This window comes from Lynx rufus, unplaced genomic scaffold (genome assembly GCF_022079265.1).
Source record: "Lynx rufus isolate CCGP_SWC_20201006 ecotype Redwood Valley unplaced genomic scaffold, mLynRuf1.p SCAF_21, whole genome shotgun sequence".
In the NCBI taxonomy this organism is placed as follows: Eukaryota; Metazoa; Chordata; class Mammalia; order Carnivora; family Felidae; genus Lynx; species Lynx rufus.
The window spans coordinates 24,299,188-24,323,168 of NW_025814836.1; the positions used below are offsets into that span (position 1 = coordinate 24,299,188).

General features: G+C 49.2%; 2 protein-coding genes across 4 annotated transcripts in view; both read right to left on the reverse strand.

Moving 5' to 3' along the window:
• Positions 1-12,917: 12,917 nt before the first annotated feature.
• Positions 12,918-16,094, reverse strand: RPS17 (ribosomal protein S17). The gene is made up of 5 exons (XM_047086776.1): positions 16,017-16,094; positions 15,575-15,726; positions 14,940-15,045; positions 14,337-14,402; positions 12,918-13,042 (listed from the first exon to the last, which is right to left on the reverse strand). The coding sequence occupies exons 1-5, from the start codon at positions 16,017-16,019 to the stop codon at positions 12,962-12,964; spliced, it is 408 nt and encodes a 135-aa protein (XP_046942732.1). The 5' UTR covers positions 16,020-16,094; the 3' UTR covers positions 12,918-12,961.
• A 2,868-nt stretch (positions 16,095-18,962) lies between these two features.
• Positions 18,963-23,981, reverse strand: part of CPEB1 (cytoplasmic polyadenylation element binding protein 1) — an 89,388-nt gene continuing 84,369 nt past the window's right edge. For all 3 annotated transcript variants that reach the window (XM_047086831.1, XM_047086833.1, XM_047086832.1), the window contains 4 exons: positions 23,238-23,436; positions 21,717-21,811; positions 21,096-21,176; positions 18,963-19,350 (listed from right to left, as the gene is read on the reverse strand). In XM_047086831.1, coding sequence (XP_046942787.1) covers positions 19,240-19,350; positions 21,096-21,176; positions 21,717-21,811; positions 23,238-23,436 — 486 coding nt within the window. In that variant the 3' untranslated portion in view covers positions 18,963-19,239. The remainder of the gene's footprint in view (positions 19,351-21,095; positions 21,177-21,716; positions 21,812-23,237; positions 23,437-23,981) is intronic.

Sequence of the window (23,981 nt, forward strand, 5' to 3'; positions counted from 1 at the left end):
TGGTGCTTGGTTAGGTAGCAGGGTGAATCCCCAGGAGCCGGCAGCGGGGTCTGAAGGGTCTGTGTGCCACACGGGAGAAGCGGTTCCCCTGCTTGGAGTGCATCTGGTAGAGGCCATATGGCCTCCCCATGGTCAAAGGTCCCAGTGGACCTTGGAGAGTGGCCACATCTACTGATATTGGACAGAGATGTCAGAGTGCGGCAAAATCTGGTGCCAGCTGTGTGTTGCTATTTACCATAAACTCTGCTGCTGTGTGATCAAGCAAACATTTTCTGAGACAAGCTGGCACCCGGCCAATGCTTGGGAAGACCCTCCCCCAGAGAGTCAGCATGGGTCCAAGCCGCAGAGGTCTCTGAAGTGAGGGGTTTTGACACATAGCCCATCTGAGATAAAACTCTGGAGGGAGGCATCACCTGGCAGGCACACAGCTTAGACACAGACAGGGTAAAGGTAGGGAGCAGAGACTGAGACAAAGGAGGGGTGCATGACCACGTGTCTGTGAGGGTGTGAAATTCCCGCTCCAGAGACTAGAGGGCTAGGCAAGGGCACCTTCACCTCTAGCACACGTGCATGTGTGCGTGCGCGCGTGCACACACACACACACACACACACACAATTGACCCCCCACTAAGCTAAGCAGCGCCACCAAGTGGAGAACGGAACTATTACACCAAGCCTCGCCCACCTGTGCCCTCTGGGCTCATCACCCAGAAGACCAGCGCAAAACCACTGAGCAACTCTCCACTTCTCTGTACGTAACAAGTGGGTGTCATACAATTTAGTTCAATCCTGACACTAACTACCCAGAGTTAACAGAGACATCACAGGTTACGAGCTCCTTCCCACAAGGCTCGCCCTGCTTCAAACAGCAATCACAAGCAGTGGGTCCCCAGGTTACCCACACTTTTGTCTGACTTGGCTACGAACTGGGGCTTCCCATGATCCCTTTCTTGGATTCAAAAATTTGCTATAGTGGTTCACATAACTCAGGAAAAAACTCTACAATAACTAGTTTATGATAAAGGATACAAATGAGGGGCACCTGGGTGGCTCAGTCGGTTAAGCATCCGACTTTGGCTCAGGTCATGATCTCATAGTTCATGGGTTCAAGCCCTGTGTCGAGCCCTCTGCTGTCAGTGCAAAGCCTGCTTCGGATCCTCTGTCCTCCCCTCTCACTCTGCCCCTCCCCTGCACTCTCTGTCTCAAAAATAAACATTTTTAAAAAATAAAAATAAAGGACACAAATGAACAGGCAGATGAAGAGGTACATAGGGTGAGGTCTGAGAGGGTCCTGAGTAGAGGAGTTTCTGTCTCAGAGTTGGGGACGTGTCACTCTTCCTTGCCCATGGTCACCAACCCAGAAGCTCTTCCAACCATGTCACTTAGTTTTTATGGAGGATCAGTTATGTAGGCACTACTGATCAGATCAAATCATTGACTGTTGGTAACGCAATCTCCAGCCCCTCTCCCCTCCCCAGTCATCAGGGGGTAGGGCTGAATGCTTCAATTTTCTAGTCACATGATGGGTTCCTCAAGCAACCAGCCCCCACACTATCTACAAGCCCAAGAGTGACCTCATTAGCATAAATTCAGGTATGGTTAAAAGAGACCTATAATGAATGACAAAAGATGGTCCTCCACCCCTACCACTCAGGGAATTTCAACCATTTTAGAACGCTTTGTGCCAAGAACTGGGGACAAAAACCAAATACATATTTCTTATTACATCATAGTATCACAACCCAAAAGAATAAAATACCCAGGAATAAATTTAGCCAATGAGTGAAAGACTTGTTGCCTGAAAACTAAAAACAGTTCTGAAAAAAATTAAAGAACACCTAAATAAACGGAAAGATGTCCCAGGCTCATAGATTGGAAGACTTGATGTCAGTGCTACCCAAAGCCATCTACAAATTCAGTGCAACTCCTATCAAAATTCCAATGGTCTTTTTTGCAGAAATAGAAAAGCTGGTAATCAAAATCATACGGAATTGCATGGAGTCCGTGTCCTGGGCTCAACTGTGTTCCCCTAAATTCATATGGTGAAGTCCTAAACCCCAGTACCTCAAAATGTGACTATATTTGGACACAGGGTCTTTAAAAATGTGATTACGGGGTGCCTGGGTGGCTCAGTCAGTTGCGTGTCTGACTTGATTTCGGCTCAGATCATGATTTCACAGATCGTGAGTTCAAGCCCCACATTGGGCTCTGTGCACAGCTTGGACCCTGCTTGGGATTCTCTCTCTCCCTCTCTCTCTCTGCCCCTTCTCTTCTTGTGCTCTCTCTCTCTCTTTCAAAATAAATAAACTTTGAAAAAAATTATTAATTTTTTTTTTTTTAATAAAATGGTGATCAGGGCACCTGGGTGGCTCGGTCGGTTGAGCGTCCTGATCAATGCTCAGGTTGATTTTGGCTCAGGTCATGATCTCACGGTTTGTGGGTTCGAGCCCCATATCGGGCTCTGTGCTGGCAGTATGGAGCCTGCTTGGGATTCTCTCTCTCTCTCTCTCTCTCTCTCTCTCTTCCTCTCTCTGTCCTTCCCCTGCTCACTCGCTTGCGCTCTCTCAAAATAATACTTAAAAAAATTAAAAATTTCTTTAAAAAATAAAATACAATAATAAAAAGGTGATTAAATTACAGTGAGGCCATTAAGGTAGGCCCTAGTCTACTGTGACTGGTGTCCTTACAAGAAGAGATTTGGACACATGGGAGGACATCAGGGATGCACATGCCCGGACGGTCATCTGCAAGCCAAGAAGAGAGGCTTCAGGAGAAACCAAACCTGCCAACACTTTGATCTCAGACTTCTAGCCTCCAGAAATGTAACGCCGTAAGTATCTGTTTAATCCATCCAGTCTTTTGGTATTTTGTTTTGTTTGGGTTTTTTTAATAAAAATTTTTAACTGTTTATTTTTGAGAAAGAGAGAGAGAGAGAGGGACAGAGCATGAGCAGTGGAGGGGCAGAGAGAGGGAGACACAGAATCCAAAGCAGGCTCCAGGCTCTGAGCTGTCAACACAGAGCCCGACGCGGGACTTGAACCCACGAACTGTGAGATCATGACCTGAGCTAAAGTCAGACACTTAGTCAACTAAGCCACCCAGGTGCCCCCTTTGGTATTATCTTATAGCCATCCTAGCAAAGTAATACAACCCAAGTAGCCAAAAAAACAAAAAACAAAAGTGAAAAAGAACAAAGCTGGACGACTCATACCTAAAAGCTTACTACAAATCTACAGTAATCAAAATACTGTGGTGCTGGCATATAGACTTATAGACCAATGGAATAGAACTGGGAGTTCCAAAATAAACCCATACATTTATGGCCAAAGGATTTTTTAAGGTTTATTTATTTTGAGAGAGTGAACAAGGGACGGGCAGAGAGAGACAGGGAGAGAGAGAATCCCAAGCACACCCTGCACTGTCAGCACAGAGCCCAATGTGTGTATACACACACACACACACACACAGCGGAATATTATGCAGGCATAAAAAAGAATGAAATCTTGCCATTTGCAATGACATGGGTAGAGCTAGGGAGTATAATGCTAAGTGAAATCAGTCAGAGAAAGACAAATACTATACGATTTGATTCAGATGTGGAATTTAGGAAACAAAACAAACAAGCAAAGGGAAAAAAAACAGAGACAAACCAAGAAATATATATATATATATATATATATATATATATTTTTTTTTTTTTTTTGAAACATACTCTTAACTGCAGAGAACAAACAGACGGTTTCCAGAGGAGGGGGCACTGGGGAGATGGGGTAAGTAGTTGATGGGGATTAAGGAGTGTACTTGTCATGATGGGCACAGGGTGATGTGTGGATGTGGAATCGCTATATCATACACCTGAATCGAATATAAACTGTATACTTAACTAACTAGAATTTATTTTTATTATTATTTTTTATTAAATATAATTTATTCCCAAACTGGTTTCCATACAACACCCAGTGCTCATCCCAACAGGTGCCCTCCTCCATGCCCATCACCCACTTTCCTCTCTAACTAGAATTAAAAAAAAAAAAAAAACTTAAAAAAAGAAAAAGAAACAACCTGCCAAGAGGCTTTCCTAATTGAGGATTCACTCCTTTTGGTAGGTTCCTACTTATCTGGTTGGGGATAAAAGTCAACGAGTCTGTGATCAGGAACCTCTCCTTAATTATTACTACTATCTTCTTAAATAGGCTTCACGCCCAGCGTGGAGCCCAGTGTGGGGCTTGAAACTCACAACCCTGAGATCAAGACCTGAGCTGAGATCAAGAGTTAGATGCTTAACCACACTGAGCCACCCAGGTGCCCCTCTCAATTCTTAAAGTTACTGCATAATCTGCTGCTAAAACAACAACTGCCCAAAGAAAATCCTTAAGACTCTCCGGCTAAAGCTGTTCCTGATAACAGAATAATTCTTGATCATCTTTTAGCAAAGCAGGGAGGTATCTGTGCTATGACCAACACCACGCGCTATACCTGGATTAATACTTCTGGGAAAGTTGAAACCCAATTATCTAAGATTATAAAACACGCCGCGTGACTTAAAAAGGTGACTCCTTCCACACGGACTTTCTTTGACTTATTTGATTTTGATCGATTTGGGTCTTGGGGACCATGGCTTCACAGTGCACTCCAAACACTGGAAATTACCCACTTAGAGTAATAATAATCTCCCTGGTGTGTTATATTCTCTCAAAAACTTTAAATGATGTTTACAGCTACTAATGACCAAGCAAACAATCTCCCCAAGGCTGCAACGCCAGAAAAGGAACAAAGAGGACGGCTGACCTGAAGCTGAAACCTGTAAACATCACACAGCACAAGCGAAAACATCACCACCTGTGGCTACCATGCATAACATCAACAAAACCTGCAAGAATTACAGACCATTCAACACGTAGGCTGTGACCATGGAACGTAAGAAGGTAGAGAAAATTTATTTGCTCTCCCCTACAGTTATCATAATGAGCATAGAATATCGTTGGCTGGGACCCCCTGCTCACTTGGGAGACTACAGCCAAGATCTTGGGGACACTTGGTAAAAGTCAGCAAAAGGAGGGGCGGGCACCTGGGTGGCTCAGTCGGTTAAGCGTCCGACTCTTGGTTTCAGCTCAGGTCATGATCTCGTGGTTCGTGGGTTCGAGCCCCACACTGGGTTCTGCACTGACAGCGTGGAGTCTGCTCGAGATTCTCCCTCTCTCTCTCTCTCTCAAAATAAATAGACTTTAAGAAAAAGAAGTCAGCAAAAGGCCCTGTCTACGTGGAGGCAGAGAACCTATGAACAAGCTCTATTAACCAATCCCTCTATCATTCATTGTTTTAACACTTTAAATCCCTGATGATGGAGAGCCCCACTCCATTCCAAGACTGCCTTGCAACCACAAAAATGGTTTCAAAGCCAAAGATCTCTTCTATATCCATCCAGATAAACCCAAACGTCCTTCAATTTTATGATGGCTTTCTTAAACAAAATCCCAGGAAAACGTAACTGGTTATACCACAGTTTTCCCACATGACACGCCGAAGGCATGCTCGGTTTCCACTCTAATGTCAGCCCAAGCCACTGAACTCAGAGTCTGCATGTTGGCAAAGGTAGCAGGGCCGCCATTTACAAAGCCAGGGATGCCTTTGGAGCCTCCCACACTGTTGGCACAATCTGGAAATCCTGTGGATTCTTAACTTCTGTTCACACTACCACCACCGACAAGCATATAATTGTTACTCTTTTACAGTCTATTCGTCTCACTACCAAACTTACTATTGTTCGCGGTCCAGCCCATACTAAGGAGACTGATACCCTATCGCTGGAAACAGCAGGGCTGACGAGACTGGTAACATACAGCTGAAAATAGACCCACCTATCCTTTCTCTCCCCAATTTATAAATCTGCTTTATCCCTGTGTGATGTTACAGACTATCAGGCAAATATCCTGCAGTCTGAAAAAGACAAACTGATGTATAAAAGAGTGCCAAATGTTTACCAGACAGAAGGCACCCTGGGCCAAATGGACATCCTTACCCCCTTCCTTTCGGCCTTCCTGCTTGCTCTTACCTCCCATCAGATGGGACGTATGTACAGACAAGAGAACATCAAAGAACCCAAATTCACCCTCTGAGGTTCCCCCTGGACCCAGCAGCACACTCCAAATGGATTTTATAGATTTACCACCAGCTTCAGGCTGTTTCTACAGTTGGGTCATTGCGTCGTTCGTGAACGGATAGAATGCTATCCAACTAGACATACAGACGCCACAACATCGGTAAAGGAATTATAACAGATTACTGTTTGTCCTGGCATTCCTTTGCGGAATAAATCATACCAAAGTGCTTTACTTCATTGCAGAAACAAACTACTTGCTTACAAAAACTCTGAGCTTCTCATTACGATTTCATACCTCACACCATTCTCAATCATAAAGGCAAGCGGAATATAAAAATTGATAGAAAAAAAAAAGGGCTCTAGAAAAAGCTGCGAAGAAAGGGCTTGAATGACCAGAAGCATTACCTCTGTCCTCGATAAAAATCTAGAATCCTCTAAATAGCAGACGTAGATTAACCCCTGCCGAAATAGTTTTTCATCATCCTGTGCCTACTGGCATCTCTAAGGTTTCCGTTCCTAGACTGAGTGAACATTGTGGGGACATCAGTGAACAACTTAATGCTGTGACTAGCTCAATGCAAGAACTAACGAGTCAGTAGGTAAAAAAGACAGAAACTCCACTGACTGACCAGCCTTACTTTCCCTTCCAACCGGGAGACTGGATGTACACGAAGATTTTTTAGAAGCATGAAGTGTCATCTTATTGGGAAAGAACATACAAAATACTGCTAACCTGGGGCGCCTGAGGGGCTCAGTCGGTTGAGCGTCTGACTTCAGCTCAGGTCATGATCTCACGGTTTGTGGGTTCGAGCCCCGTGCCGGGCTCTGTGCTGACAGCCTGGAGCCTGCTTCGGATTCTGTGTGTGTGTGTCTCTCTCTCTCTGCCCCTCCCCCGCTCACGCTCTGTCTCTCTCTCAAAATAAATAAATGTTAAAAAGAAATTTTTTAAAAATATACTGCAAACCTACAGTGCCATCAAAATTAAACAAAAATTCTCCGGGATTCGTGTGAGCCACACCAAGCGAGACCCAGATCATTCCTCCCAACACAATGAGATGACCTCAAAATAAGGATTTCCAGAGCCAATTTCCAGGTTCTGGAAGCAGACAGCACCACCAAGTGCACACATCCCAAAATCACATCTCAGAAACTTTTACCTCCACCTATATTCTCCTCCCTTAAAAGGTCTCTTTGCCCTACGTGGAAAAAAAAACAAAAAAACAATCATTGAATTCAACCTCACGTTCTCATTGTTTATTCAAAGACAGGACGTTGCCTGTTGTCTCAGTCTACCCTATTTACCCCGTGACCCTCCACAATGAGCTATTTTCAAGCCGTACCTCACTCCTGGTAAGCATGTTATCTCAACAAGTCACACAAAAATCCAACATCCCTTCACACCAATTTTTAAAACCCTTGGCCACACTCACTAATCAATCGGATGGCTGGTTAGGCCAACGCCGAAATAGCATTACAGGACCTGAACTACAGTTTTCATTGCTGCCGACACGGGCACTTGGCGGGGAAAAAAGAGCCTGATAAAAGTATACGATACCCATGACCGGAACAACAGTATCACTCTTCTTCTCCTTGCTGCGCCTTAACCGGGCTCAGAAAAACCTCTCTGGAGACTCAAGGGCTGTCCCCTGCTCAGATAAAGGCACTGGAAGGAAACAGACCTAGCTCTCTTTAGACACACCTAGGTGACACGCCAAAACACTGCAGACCAGCACTGTGGTTTGCTTCTGCAGTGGCACCGTCTAGCCCCTCACGAGTCGTCAGTGCTTGAAGTACAGCCTTTTAAGGCACAAACATTTACCAAATTATCCAATGTTTCGGCTGGTTCACAGGCCATCCTCGAAAACAGAAACCAGCAACAAAGAAACGTGGATAGACCATGCTTGCTTAGTACAATAAGCCAGTCACAAAAGAAGACAAATACTGTATGAATCCACTTGTGTCAGGTACCTGGAATAGGCAAATTCATAGAGACAGAAAGCAGAATAAAGGTCACCAAGGGCTGGGATGAGGGAAATAGGGAGTTATCGCGTACACTTACAAGTGGTTAAAATGATAAATATTACGCCATGTGTTATCACAATTAAATACAACATTCATGGAACTGATGGTTAAGTCTATGAGAGCAAATGAAATTTATTGATAACAGATTTAGATATGTTCTGCAAAACACATACTGATGAATAACATACTGAATAGGTTTTAAACATTTTACAATTTTGCAAGCTTTGCAAGTTGTCCAAAGTAGCCTTTTTCTGCTCCACGTAGATTTCCACAACCAACAGCTGTAACACTAGCTCAGCTGATTCCCATTTCACGTTATACTGAATTAGTTATTCCTCGTCCTTAAAAATATTCTGCCCTGTAGTCATTCTAAGCCAACTCTTCACAGAGGCTAATACCTCCGGCTCTTCAAACTTAGCATCACCTCTTGCATAAACACCTGAGCGGTATTGATAACATTTTTCTGATAACATTTTTCTGATTCGTCCAGAGCCAAGGAAAACCATTCAAAAGCATTTGCCTAGTTTTTAAATTTTCTATTGCTGTCGCTCCCAGTGTTCTCACCTCTTCAAGCTGCCATTTGCATTCAAAGGCTAGTAGTCCTAAGAAATAACTATGTTCCCCGGATATATTTCTTCCAGGGAAATTAACTCACCATTGAATAAACTGCTTTCCTTGCTTGGTTCACGAATAAGCTACTCACATCTTGAAAAGTACAACATTCAAAGCTCAGTTTTCTCAATTATTTTTTTATTTAATAAACTGTTTTTAATGTTTTTATTTTATTTTTTGAGAGGCAGAAAGAGAGAGAGAGAGAGCATGATCAGGGGAGGGGCAGAGAGAGAGGAAGACACAGAAACCGAAGCAGGCTCCCGGCTCTGAGCCGTCAGCACAGAGCCTGACGGAGGCTCGAACTCACAGACCGTGAGATCTTGACCTGAGCAGAAGTCGGAAGCTTAACTGACTGAGCCACCCAGGCGCCCCTCATTTTTTTTAACGTTGAGTATGCACTAATAATTTTTACAAAATAAAGTGTCACGATATGGTGATAGGTGTGACCCTCAAAACACTATTGCGTTATAAGTGTGTGACTGCAATGTATGGTGCAAAGTGTTGGGTGCCCCATACTGTCTGTGTCACATTGGTTTAAACTCAGCCATTGTATTAGGGAATCGGCCGTATACAATATGTAAACGAACATGGCTGTATCTCAATAAAACGTTACCGGACGTTGGGACATTTATGTGAATTTCATATAGGTTTCACAGCTCATATTATTCTCCTGTGGTAGTTGCTTTAAACCACTTAGAAATGTAAAAAGCATTCCTAACCATTCACGACTCTCACACAAACAGGCCCAGCCATGGTTTGCTGACCCCTGCAGTTGAAAAAGAGAAAATAAGCTTTGTTCACATCCCTCACGGTTGGGTTGTTTTTCCCACTATCTAGTGAGGAAAAGGAGGCAAACTCAAGTAAAGCAGAAAGAAGGGGAAACCTTCAAGTGCTGTTTTTTTTTTAAACTATCGATAAAAGAGCCAAACATCCGACAAGTTGAACTTCTCAAAGAAAGAAAGCACAGTATTGAAAATGGTCAAGAATAAACGGGGAGTTTTTCTCATTTCAACACAGTTACGGACCATCCTGGTAAAGCTGACAGAGATCGTAGAGAATAAGGATGTTTGGTCGGAGAGGGGAATTTTGTGTTTCAGTGCAAGGCTCCGCATTGTTAGGAAGCAACAACCCTCCGGGTTCTACTGGGATTCCAGAGACGCTGTCCGTGCCCACCTCCACCTGCCCTGCAGCCGACTCACAGCTCTGTAAGTTGCCAATACCTGATGGCAAGCAAACAGTCCTGAGCTGTAGATGTGCACATAAATAAGTTCTGTTGGCTAGAGAGTCGGTTGATTTACTTCCGACTGCGGAGAAAATCAGTTTCGCGTCCATTTATAAAGTCATTTCAACATTCGACTCCACAGTTGTCGTTCTTTCTCCTTTGAACTCATAGTGACATGTTCTCAGTTCCCTCCCTGAGTAAACAACAACAAACAATGCTTATTATCTTGTGTTCATTTGGTATCTAACCGTATGAGAGTCATTTCACTTTGTGTGTGTTGAAAACGAACCTTTAACATAAATAACCAAGGACGATATAGAACGAAAAGGAAAAAAGTACCTCCGTACGTTTCTGGAGCACTTGTCAATCTTTAAGGAGCAGAGCGTCCCTGGCGCAGAAGGCGGAAGGCTGTTCAGTCTGTCTAGGCCGAGCGCACTGCCCGACCCAGACCCGCAGCAACGCGGTGCTAGAACGCGCGGCAGAACGCGCCTGACACCTGCGCTGACCCGGCCAACACCTGCGTGACCCCGCCCATCTCCGGAAGCGCAAGTGCCAGCCCCTGGGGGCGGGGCCTGACCCCCTGCCTCCACCAAGTGCCGCCAGAAGTGCGGAGGAGCCCAGTCTTCGGCTAACGATGCTAAGGCCCGGCGGAACTCATCGGCACGGCTGAAGCATCCGGCAGCTTCCGCGAGCTGCCAGCTCCCAGCCTGAGGCCCGCACGCGCAGTGACCTAGTCCTGCTCGAGGCCCTGGGCCGCAGGGGCCGCACACAAATGAAGGAGCAATGACGCTGCCTCCCGGTGGGGGGTTAGCAAACGTCACAGCAAACTGCCCCGCTACTGGCTTCACCTTTTATTGGTCCTCTCAATCCTCCATGCAGAGCGCCCAACCCTTTCCCCACCATTGACCAAACACGGAAGGGGTGGGTGAGGGAGGGGGCTTCAAGCGCGGTTGCATTTAGAAGCCAATAGGGGCGCCTGGGTGGCTCAGTCGGTTAGGCGACTTCTGCTCAGGTCATGATCTTGCCATGCCGAGCCCCCGCGTCGGGGTCTGTGCTGACAGCTCAGAGCCTGGAGCCTGTTTCAGATTCTGTGTCTCCCTCTCTCTCTGACCCTCCCCCGTTCATGCTGTCTCTCCCTGTCTCAAAAATAAATAAACGCTAAAAAAAAAAATTTAGAAGGCAATAATATTTGCTAGGGACGCCCGACCCCACACCAGAAAATGGAAACAAGCTGGTTGTGAATAAATGAAAGCTTCCTTCTGGAATTAAAGTATCACTGATCTCCTCACAAGTTTATAAATTACGAGGAAAAGACAACTTCAGGATGGAGAAGTGACAGGTGCACCTTAACCCAAGGGCTCAACATAGACATCACCACAAATGTGAGGAGCGAAGATCCTGGCTCTTGCTGTGATGCGCCAAGAACACAGTATGAAGACTGGGGCCTTCCTACAGAAAAAACTAAATTAAATCTAATTATGAGGAAACACAAAACCATCCAAACTCAAGGACATTCTACAAAGTCAGACAATACTTTTACTCAAAAATGTCAGTCATGAAAGACACAGAAAGGCTAAAGGGACATGAACACTAGATGCAGTCAGTGATTCTGGGATGGATCCTGGAACAGGGGAAACGAATGAACTATAAAAAACATAATCTGGAAATTGGCAAAAATGGACTATGGATTAACAGTAGTGTATCGATGTCAACTTTCCTGATTTTGAAATGTACACTGGTTATAGAAGTGTCTTTGTTTCTAGGAAGTAGACACTGAAATATTTGGGTCAAAAGGGTATGCTTCGTTAGCTCAGTAGATTAAATGTATGTGTAAGGGTGCCTGGGTGGTTTAGTCGGTTAGGCGACTGACTTCAGCTCAGGTCATAATCTCACTGAGAGTTCAAGCCCCACATAGGGCTCTGTGCTGACAGCTGAGAGCCTGGAGCCAGTTTCAGATTCTGTCTCCCTCTCTCTGCCCCTCCCCTGCTAGCACTCTGTCTCTCTCTCTCAAACATAAAAAAAAATTAAAAAAAAAAAAAGAAATGTATGTACACACACACACACATATGCGCACGAGTGTAAGGCAACTGGGGCAAAACGAACAATTGGTAGATCTGGGTAGGTGAAGTTCCTCATACTATTTTTGCAAGCTTTCTGCAAGGCAAACTGTATCAAAATTATTACACATTTTTGCAATGCTTGCTGTAGCTATGGCCCCACAGAAGGGATGGGCAGGACCAGTGCAGAGCCAGGCTGGTCTGGTTTCTGCCACCTTGCAGATTGGGACACACCCATGTTCGCAAACATGCCCAACTTGCCGGGGACAAAAAAGTGGTCAGATGTGTGGATCACCAGCTGAAGGGCTCCTTTCCCCCACTTCTCAACAGGCACCAGCCCAGCCTAACACTCCTCCCGCCCACCCTTTGATCCTAAGCTCAGAGCCACCTATCTGGGCTAGAGCCAGCAGCTCTGCCTCTCTTTAAACCCGTGCACCCCAGTGTCACTGACCCTCCTCCACCTCCACACACACTTGAACCTCATCTGTTCCAGGTACCAGGCAGACCCCACCCATCCAACCTCCTACCCACCAAGCCCAACCTTCAAACATGTGAGGAGTGTTACCCTTTCAAGACAGGTTCATTAGCCCAGATTGTGTGTACCCAGGAGAGGCCAAGGATCGAACCACGGGGCAGGCAGGGTGAGGAGAGGGAAAGCATCTCCCCGACCTCTTCCTGAAGCCAAGGTTAGTGCTCAGGGCCTGCCGGGGCCAGGCAGGGTGGGGCTGGCGAGCAACATGGCCATGGGGCTCAGCTCTCCAGGATGTCCGCCGTCCGTACGCCCACGGCCCAGAGGCCCCTTGTAGATGCTGCCACCGCGGAGTGCTCTTCAGGATTTCTGCCTTGAGAAAGACTCCTGCCCTTAGCGCTACTGGCACAGAACCCACATAGGACACAGGCAAGGTCACTGTCCAAGGTTTATTGAAGGTATTACAGCACAGCAAAGATTCAAACGGCTCCACGTGGTGTTTTGAAATTCATGCCAACTGTAGGCTGGGTGACCTGCAGGTTGGACAGACTGCCAAAGTCCTGGAAAACAACAAAGTGGGTTCAGTGTGGCCGTACTGCTGAGGTCTGTGATCGAAGTCCCAGTACCACCGCCAGGCCTGGCCTATCGGCCTCCACCAGCTTGGAGTCAGAGAGCCAACAGGGGCCTTCTCCCCGCCCCAGAACAATGAACTCACAAGGGGGTCTAGTTGAGATCTGGAGGAACATGCACTCCCAACAGCCAGATGTCAGCGTGCTGTCCTGGACACTGTAGGATTTTTAGCAGCATCCCTGGCCTCTGCCCACTCATGTCTGCTAGCATCCCCTAGCTGTAGCAGCCAAGTGTGTCCAGACATTGCCAAATGTCCCGAGGGTCATCTTTTCCTTTGAGGCTCACCGCCCTGGGCCACATACAGGGCCACACGCAAGTAGGAAGCTTCACCAATTCAAACAGTTGTCGAGAGCCTGCCACACACCTGGAACTTCGTGCCCCGGTTCATCCTCAAAAACCAATTTTATAGAAAAAACTAAAAGGCTACATTCAGGATAGTAGTTATTTCTGGAGAAAATGGTCCACAGCAGACCTTAGCTATGCTCGTAACGTTTTTCTGAAACTGGGTGGTAGGTACGCAGTTCCTTCTGCTCACTACCTACCTTTCCAAATGTCTTACACATTTTGCGATCATAAAAAAGAAAAAATGAAGTTGCTCTGAATCACTGTGTACTGGGCTTTGAAGCCCAGATTACCCTCATCAAACCATGGAGAACTAAGAGAAGCCACACAAACGTATCTTAACTGCCACACGCATGTGCCTGGTAAGCATGTGCAGAGGAGACCACACTTCTTACGAGTGGCCAGGATACAGACACAGGAGGAATGACGTCCCCGAGGGAAAGCACGAAGTATGAAGGAACAACCAGAGCTGGAACCAAGGGGCAAAGGGAAGGAGCGGCCAGAGACAAGAAGACAAGGAAAGAAGGGAGGAAGGGTGTCCTGGAAGCCATGGGAGAATGGCCACTGCCTTTGGGAGTTACCTTCCGGTGGAGTGCAATCTCCATCTTCACTAACCAGCGAACCCCATGTTGGAGGCGGCGTGTGTAGTGGTCGGAAGCGTAGATGGGATTCCCAACCCTCCACCCACTAGTGTTCAAGCTGCCATTTCCTCAAGCAGGAAACGCAAATAGCAGAATGGGTCTCTTGGGGCATGGGGAGGACAAAAGGAAATCATGTATGAAGGACGTTGAGAAGAACGCCTGGTTGCTAATCTTAACAGAGATCATGGAAAGCTACTGATGGTTCTCAAAATCCTGTTTTAGAAACTCAGCGCACACTTACCAAAAGTTTCAACATTTCCTTAGTGTCAGGATCTACTTCGATGATCTCCTGATCCAGGGCTGAGACCTAGAAGTAACAAGGCAGGCCCCAAATATCAATGAGTGAGTTCTCTCTCACTTTCCCCACCTTTTCCCCAAGATTCTTAAATGAGGGGGGGTGGGAGGGGGAAGAAGGGAGGAGGGAGGGCATCCCGCAAGGTGAGCAGTGTGCTTAAGGATCCCAGCACCCAAGGATCAGTTCTCCTGGTTTTACCTTCATTTACCCTCATGAACATCCAACCAGTTTTCAGTAAACCTCAACACCAGGTGCACACCTCCGGAATGTTATGCTAAAGCAAATACTCAAACCAGGACAAACGGCCATCGGCAATCATTCAACACACACCACTAAGGGCTCTCACGTGAAAAACCAGAGCGGACCCAAATGGTCCCAACAGGGCAAAACAAGGCTATGGCACATGGATTGTGGGCACCTAGAGCTGGTTGAGGGATAGATGGATAGAAGACCTCCTTTTTAAGACTCTGTGGAGGTCCCTTGGCAAACCAGGCACCTGCTTATCTTTCACGATGCGCCAGAGGCCCAAAAACGACCCAGGAAGTTTACCTCGGGTACATAATTATCCCTCCTTTCTCTCTCCTCTTCCTGCAGCTTGATGGAGATGCCTCTCACCGGGCCTCTCTGGATCCGCTTCATCAGATGTGTGACATAGCTGCAAAGTGCACAAGCCAGTGAGAACCCTGAGCGCGCACCCCGGCCCCCGCCGGTCCCGGCCGTCTCCGGAGAGACGCACAGCAGCTGCGGTTCCTGCTACGCCGGGAGAAGGGGCAGGACTCACCACCCGGAGACCGAGCGCGGGCTCCGAGCGCGCGCTCCGAGCGCGCACACCCAGCTCCGCCGCCTCGCACACACCCTTCTCGGCTCCCGTTCTTTCCGAGCCACCCAATCCTCCACCTCCAGCTTTCTCGGCCGCCGCCCGCCTCCCTTTTCCTTCCTTCCGACTTCCAAAGTCCCTGACCCGGCGTGTAACCAGGCCAGGCCTCGCGGTGCGGAGCAGGATCTCCCGGGGGTTCTGCCTGGCCAGCCCCGTCCGGGAGGGCAGGCCCGCAGGAGAACCCGCCGCGTCGGTGACGCTCGTCCCGACGCCAGCGGCAGGGCACCCGGCCCGCTCCCGAGTCGGAGCTCGGCGGACCCTGAGCCGCGGCTCGGCTCCCCGTCCTCCACCAGGCCCGTCAACTCACCCTGCAATCTTGTTACGGAGCTTCTTGCTGGGAATAATGGCGATCTCCTCGCACACGCGCTTGTTGGTGTGGAAATCGTTGCCCAGGCGCGTGTAGTACTTCTCAATGATGACCCGGGCCGCCTTCTTCACGGTCTTGGTGCGGACGCGGCCCTGCGGGTTGGACAACACTGGGTCATTCGCGAGCCAGAGCAGCCCTCCGGGGAAAAGTGCGGCGTCCCGCTCCGACGGGAGCAGGGTTTGCTGGCTAGGGCTGAATCCCAGGGGAGAGGAGGGCCGGCCGGTCGGGAAGCGCTGGAGCGCGGGGCTCAGCGCGGAGTCCAGGGACCCGCGGAGGCCAGGACCTGGTGGGGTCCGGCGCCCGGCCTCGAGGGCTGGGGGCCGCGGAAAGCCGCGGATGGAGGACGATTGAGGGGGACGGGGCGTGGGGCCAAGATACCTACCATGTTGGCGGGTACAGTAAAAGAGGAAACAGGAAGCAACAGAGAGGCCTATAAAGCGCCGGCCAGAAAGGCGCTTCCGCCTAACCTCGGCCGCGCAGAGTCCTCCTCAGGAGCTCCACAGCGACTCCCAGCGGGGCGGGGCGGAAGTGCAGGCGGCCCATCCTCAGCCGGTGGGCGGGACGAGCGCTTGGCCCGCCCTCTGCGGGCGCGACTTCCGCTCCCTGCCCCGCCCCGCCCCGGTTTGTTCTGGGCTCCCTGCTTCTTGCTCGTCGGTTCTGGGACTGGTTCGCCTTACTTGGCCTAGACTAGAAGGGGTGCGTGTCTTCTGCACACGCCAGCGAGACGGAGGGAGGCTTTAGCGTCCTGGGAACGGCGATTCGGGAGTGCGGAAAGGTAAGGAAGCAGGGACGGTGCCCCTCCCCTCCCAGGACCCTCAGCCGTCCCTAGGTCTGAGACGTGTGGGTTTAGCCTGGGGGCGGGGGCTGCACCTGGGAGAGGCCGAGCTCGTTTCTTCCAGGTCATTGCCCAAGTGTCACCTTATCATGGGCTTTCCTTCCAACCTAAAGTAGCACCAAAGCCTCTTAAAGCTACTGTAAGATTTAAGTCACCATGACAAGCGCTGTTTCCTCAGCATAGGGCCATTTTGCTTAGCTAATTCCCAGCGCCCCGCAAGCTCTCAAACATGCAGAGGACCCAGCCCACCGGCGGTGCTCCCAGCCACCGAGGTACGTCCTCCATCTGTCTTCAGGCTGTTCCTGCCGCACCCATTCCCAAACCAGGCCCTTCTGTAACCACCAGAGCAGACATCCCCCGGCTTTCCCTGCCCCCTCCTCTGGCTCTGCTCCCCCCAACTCTTGAGGCCAGCCCCAGGCCCCCACCTAAGGCTGGGCTGGCCAGGTGGTAGGAGGTAAACGGCCTCAGGCTGGGCCCCCCGCCTTCGACTCCCTTCCTGGTCACCTTGGCCAGTCCAGACTCTGGATGGATGGGAACCGAAGGCTACACAGGGCAGGAAGCCCTCTACCTGCACGTGGCACCTTTCTTATCCTGAGAAGAGGGGCACAGAGGGGAGAAGAGATGCCTCTATGCCATATGGAATAGGACACCAAAAGGGTGGGCGTGTCTGGTCCTCTGAGGGAGTTGCAGGAGCTTTACCAGCAAGGGCAAACTTCATGGGAGGCTGCTGCCAGCCAGGCCTCACATTCTTGGCCCACGGACTCCTGCCACCCACTCCAACAGTGAATCCCTGCACATCTCGCAGAAGGGTTGCTTCAGCGTGCCGGGTTATCTTCCGAAGGATCGGCCCGGCAGCAGGGCCCAGGCACAACCTACCTGGGAAAATCATCAGCAGACTGTCTCACAAATCCTGGGAGTCCGTGATAAAGAGTCCAAATTAACAGGGCTCTTGAAGAGTAGCAAAAAGTAAGCTTCTCCCTCTCAGAAAGGGGTTGGGTCAGCACAGGTGAGTCCAAGAGGATGGGAAGCCTCCCAAGAAGAAATCTAGCCCGAGGCTTACAGGGGCAGCTGAGAACAGGGGGCCCGAGCTGTGCCTCCGGCTGCTCCAAGCTGGCTCTGAGGCTGTGAGAAGAGGAGCTCCAAGAAGCTACGTGTGAGGGCTTTTTATGCTCGGACTAAAGCTATCCGCCTGCTGCAGAGGGATCTCCAAAGTGCCTTTGACCGTGAACCGACCGAGGAGTACGGACAGGGGCAGGTCTCCCACAAGGCCCCGCCCTCAACCCGGGCTGGAATACCACCACAGTAAATACAAGGAAACAGGGATTTTTACTCTCCAGTCATACAGCCCCTCAGCCCCGCTGCTCCCACACCTGAGACAGAGACAGAAGCAGAACTCTGCTGCAACGTGTTTATTATGTGCCAAAAAAACTACACCACAGCTTACTCCACACGTCTGTAGGAGAGTGCAGTCTTGCCTGCATATACTACAATGAGGTAGAGACTTCACACACAGCTTCACGAAACCCACAGAGTAGCTGGGATATGCAACAATGCGACGTCAGCTCAGCAGGAGGGAGGGGGGGGTATGACACTGGTTCTTTGGCACACAGCTTCCCAAAGAGGGGCAAGTAGGTTTTGTTTTTTTAAAAAAAAAAAAAAAAAAAGTCAAGTTTTCAACTCCAGTAGCATTTCAGTGACTGCAACTGTTCCTTCATACATTTCTCAACTGAAAGAAATAAGGAAAGTGTACTTGTCCCCTCTGAGAGAAAGGGCTCCTGTGAGCCTTCATCTGCCCCCACCAAAAAGCAGCCCTTTTTTAGCTCAGTTACAAAAGAAAAAAGTCCTGTGACTTTGTGATTAAAAACTTCTATCAACCCTCCCCCCCACAGAAGTGCAACTTAAGAAGGTGCGATAAACCATTTAAAACTATATACAGCAGCCGCTCAAATACCGTTTATCCGGTCCAGTTTCAAATCCAAAAAAAATTTTTTATTCTTGGTTGCAAATATGCCTTGATTTGCAACTGTGAGAAACAGTGACCAGCAGTCCCCCAGACACAGATTTGCTATCATGTTAAAAGCTGCCAGGAAAGAAAAAAAAATCTCTTGTTCCAAACGACTTAAAAACTGTTTTAAGGAGTGTAAAAAGGAACCGGTAAAAACCCTCGAGCGTAAAATATGAAATATGATTTTGGTTTAAATGAAGAGCAAAGTCTCCTTGTTGTTTACAGTAAAAAACACCAGCTGAACACTCAGTTTATGCCGTTCAGGTGGGGGTTAAATAAATGGAAAGGCACTGTATGGCAACTGCAAGAACAAACCCAACGAGACCTGCACACCATCACCATCAGTATTGCAAGGAATGTAAAAAAGCGCTTTTAATAAATAAACCTAGATGTAGGCATCGTGTCAATACCTTCCCGACACGTAGTTCTTTTTTTTTCCTTTTTCTTTTTTTTTTTTTTTTTTTTTTTTTTTTTGCTTTTCATCGGCAAAATGAGGAACTAAAATCTGGGAAAACTACAGAGTCGCTTGGAGGGTGAGCCGGAGGGTCCTTGCCCTGGCGCACCCCCTGAAAACAAAACCCGACAAAACTCATTGTGCATTAATTAGTGCAGAAACAAAGACAGATTCAGCAAGTGCAAAGGTGACTACGGTTTTCCCTTGTCCTTGGGAAGCCAGCTCCCTGGTCGCCAGGGGCAGGATGGTGCAGGCCGCTGCCTGACCCGCCGGCCTTGGGCGCCACAGGCCACCAGGCACGGCCGGCTCCTCTAGCTGGCATCTCGGTTCTTCTGGTTCCGCATCAGGGGGCTGTGGTGGCGGAGGCCCTCCATGCTGTGCCGCCAATGCCAGCAGCTTCGGCAGAAGTACTTGAAGCACACCTGGTTGGGGGACAGGAAGAGAAGCCACGGCCGTGTTGGCACCAGCGGGAGCTGCTGCCCGTGCCGCCTGTCTGCCCTGGAGATGGAGGAGGGGATTCCTGGTGGTCTCCGTGGAGTTAGAAGACACGGTCTTGGGGAACCTTCTCACCTCTAACACAGAGGCTGGACCAACTGTAGCAAATCCACTAAGTGCCCGACTCGATCAGACACGCCAGCTCCTACTGTGCACAGAGACCCTGCTGGCTCCCCTCACCCCTCCTACCGCCAGGGCTGCTCGTCAGGCCCCCCGCCCCCCCACCTCCTACAGAGCAGCTGTAGCCTACATGGTTCTGTGTCCTAATGTGCTAGGCAACATGCTTCTCTTCACACTGAGGGCAGGTGACTGGGTATGTACCTCAGTCTCGGCCCCCCTCTTGCTAGCTGTGACACCTCAGCCCACCAACTTTTCAACAATTACCTGAAAATGGGGATCATCTGTTAATGATACAGACACATACAAGTCTGCTAGAAGAGGCTGATGTCAGCAATACTTGCTCACTTGTTCTAGGTTTTACCCAACAACCCAAATTTACCTCACACCCTCACTCTGGAGCCTCCAGCTTAACTCTTATCCCCTGGTTAAGAGCCTGAGCAATAAGCACCACTGGAAAAAAAAAAAAAAAAAAAAAAAAAAAAAGCCCAAGCATGACTGACTGTGGGTATCTCAACAGGCCCAACTTACCCTAACTCTTGTCAAAGTATGGTACCAGCTAGCAACACTGGACCACTTGGAAACTCGTCAGGAATAATGAATTTCAGGTTCCACTCCAAGACCACTGAATCAGAATCTGCATTTAAACAAAATCCTGGGGGCGCCTGGGTGGTTCAGTCAGTTGAACGTCCGACTCTTGGGTTTCAGCTCAAGTCATGATTCCAGGGTCGTGGGATCAAACCCCACATCGGGCTCCACCCTGAGCATGGAGCCTGCTTAAGATTCTCTCTCTCTTTTGGGGCACCTGGGTGGCTCAGTCAGTTAAGCTCCTCACTCTTGATTTTGGCTTAGGTCATGATCTCACACAGTTTGTGAGAATGAGCCCCGCGATGGGCTCTGTGTTGACCGTCAGGAGCCTGCTTGGGATTCTCTCTCCCCACCCCAGTGCCCCTCCCCTCTTGCACTCCCTCTCTTCTCTCAAAAAATAAAAATAAACAAGATCCTCAAGTGATGTGTGTTCATTAACACCTGAGAAACACTACCCCAACACATCCACATCCCTGCTCCCACCCAGGAACATTCAACAGAAAGCTGCCCATTTCTCACAACTGTGAATATAAACCAGGGACAAACACAAGAGTGCAGAGATTCACAAGTACAGAAGGGGTTCCTGAATAGGGAAAAATCAGTCGAGAAGGCCTGTGTTAGAACGATGGTACCTGGTCACAGGTGCTGCTGACCACACCCACCCAGCTTCCTTTCATCCACCAACACCCCCTGCTGGCCTCGGGGTGACACTGCACACAACACCCCAGGCACAGGGAAGGCCAGCGTATCAAGACTGGACTCAAAAGCTTTCCCAAGAGTTTTCCATCAAGCTATCAAAGTGTATCCCTGCTCTCACCATCAGAGAACATTACCGCTGCCTCTTCTGTGCTCTTAGACAACCGCAAGGTACCTGAGAACACCAATCTTCTAGTGACAAATGTTACAGGACAATTTTTAATTGAGGGTAGGGACTTCCTAGACATCTGGAGTGCCCCAGGGGACTCACCTGATCTCGACAGAAGAAAGGACCAGGCTGAGAACTGCAGATATGACACAGAGAATCTTCTAGGTAGGGGTCAATCTGAACCTGCACAAAGCAAACCAAGAGAACGAAGTGGTTCTTCTCACCAGGAGGCCAACGGGCCAGAGGAGAAGGGACATTACCGGGCAACAGTAGTGCAGGATGTTCACTGTTTTAAAGGTGAGAACTGCAGGGAGAGAGTGTACAAACACAGCCGCCAGAGGACAGATTCACACGTCCCCCAGAGCTGGCTGGCAGGCTCCACAACATGAGTCTCTGAAACTATACGCCAGCATTTGATCACCCAGCAACAGGTAAGCATTCAGAGGACGCAGGTCAGGTTGGAGAATGGGAAGCCGGCTGCCCAGAGATGCCAGTCAAATACCCAGTGAGGGAAGACACCCCACATACTGAAAAGGCTCAACAATCCCAACTTCTCTCCCTCCTGAGCTTGCCATCGCCAAGCCACTCCCAACCCCAGCCTTCACCTGAGTGCCCAGGAGCTTGACCCACTGCCTGGGCACCCACAGCACACAAACAGCTTTGGTCTCAGGCCTGCCCTGGGTAGTAAAGGCTCAGAGTAAAGGTACAGACCAGCACACTCACCTTCTTGGTGAACTTGGTGGTTTTGATCTCCACAAAAGCAGCGCTGACTGCTTTCAGGTAACTGCGTTGGTTATTGAAAGTCACACGACCAGATCCTAGAACAAGAGAACAAACCTCCCTTCTACCCAAATTCTCCCAAATGCTGCTTGTCAACACTGAAGATACCCTGTTTCTAGACCAGGGCCGTGAGACAGAAATATAATAGGAGATACTTACATAATTTTAAGTCTCCAAAAGCCACATTTAAGTGAAAAGTGGTGGAATTTTTATAATTTATTTAACCCAATATATCCAAAATATTATCATTTCAACATGTGGCACTAGCTGTATTTTAAACACACAGCAACCACACTTACCGGACAGTGTAGTTATAGACCACGGTGGCACAAACGACTCAGGAATGGGGAAGGATTCACGGACTGATTTGGGGAGGAAAGAGGGGCGCCTGGTGACTCAGTAGGTCAAGTATCTAACTCTTGATTCTGGCTCAGGTCAGGATCCTAGGTTTGTGGAATGGAGCCCTACATCCAGCTCCATGCTGAGCGTGGACCCTGCGTAAGATTCTCTCTTTCCCTCTCTCCCCCTCTGCCCCTCCCCAGTCACACATCTCTCTCTCAAAAACAACAAAAAGAACAAAACTCACAAGAAAACAAACAAAAAGAAGCGGGAAGGAAGAGACCCCTCTGGCACAGGCAGATACACAAAGAACACCTGTGTACAGGTGACGCAGCAGGCACCCCTCCGGGCCAGGAGGCAGCCTCATCCTGACTAATGCTGCCCTTGCCCCCGCAGCCTCTGACTCCCTGTCCTCAGTCTGCAGCACAGCACTGATGAGCACACGGTGCTCCTTCCTGATCAGATTCAGTGTGGGTGGGCAGACTAAGCATCTGGGGAAGTGGGTTAGCCAGGTCTTGATCAAAAAGTTCAGGCTCTGCTCCCCCTCCGAACTCCGCCACCAAGGTCACTCTGCTAGGACTGGGGAATGAATCTCCTTTCCCAGGAGGGCTGACCCAAAACCCAGCATTTAGGCCTGCAGACTCCCCTAAGCTAGGACGCCACGGGCCATGACTACACGCTGTTGCTCGAGTCAATCGGTGTCGTCCCTCAGCCTGACCCTGGTCTCTGACCCTAGAGACAAGGCCACTTTTCAAGAACTCTTAACAACAACAACAAAAACAGGCAAGTTCAGGGAAGTCCTGGCCTTTTGATGACAGATTACCTGTTGTCTGTCCCAGACTGGTTTAGTTTCCAAGTAAAGCTCCTATGTCATTTTCCCCTCCTATCACTTCCTATGTTCCCCTACCGCTTTCTCCCTGTTCAAGGGAAGTGGTAGGGAGAGAGGTAGGCACAGATGGTCAGTACTGGTGGCTTATCTAGAAAAAGATGCTATGCTGCTCATCTATGCTCATCTGCAGACCTGGGTCAGGCCTCCCTCTCCATTCCCATGGGAAGTATTACAGTCTTGGTCTAGCACAGTCCCAGGGGCCACCAAGCTTTCCCACACAGAAGTGGGACACTTACCAATGGGATACTTGTGCTTATCTGTGTCAATCCCAGCATACACCACTCCACCAAATAGGTCGTTCAAGATGGCTGCCAGGGCCTCGGCGTTGAGCATCCCGTGCAGGGCACCAACAAACACCGTCCTGCTGGGGTCAAGTCTCTGAGATGGGCTCCGGACAAAGTTGCTGTCAGCCAAGACCCAGGGGATCACCTGCACCTGGAAACCACCCAAAGGTGGATCAGCCCCGGCCAGGAGCCAGAGAGAGACAGGTTCTTGTACCGTGAGGCGCATGCTCAGGAGATGCTCAAACGGACTGCCAAGACCCATCTAGTGGGGGAGGTGTACTGCCCAGTCCCAGGCACACAGGCACTTGGCAGCCACCTCACCAGACCCAACCAAAGCTGCATTTTACTGAGTCTTTGTGTCCAAAATAGGGAAAAGAAGCGCAAGAGCAGTCACTCACCCTGGAGAACAAGCACAATGGTACCCAACAGTCACACCCAGGAACCTAGCACTCTGTCACAACCTTCAACCGTGTGGTTCCAGCAGAGGACCACAGTCACTGATGAACAGAGATCATGAAGGACTCAGAAACTGAAGGACAGAGCTGGAAGGACAGGGAGTGGGGATACTCGAGGTACCACTGTGAGACAGCTCCTGGCCCAATGTGCGCATCAGCAGGCGTGCCAGGAGCAGTGAAGTGACCAGAGAGATGCAGGTGGCAGTCTAACAGAGCAGCGACACACCAGGGCAAGAGCTGA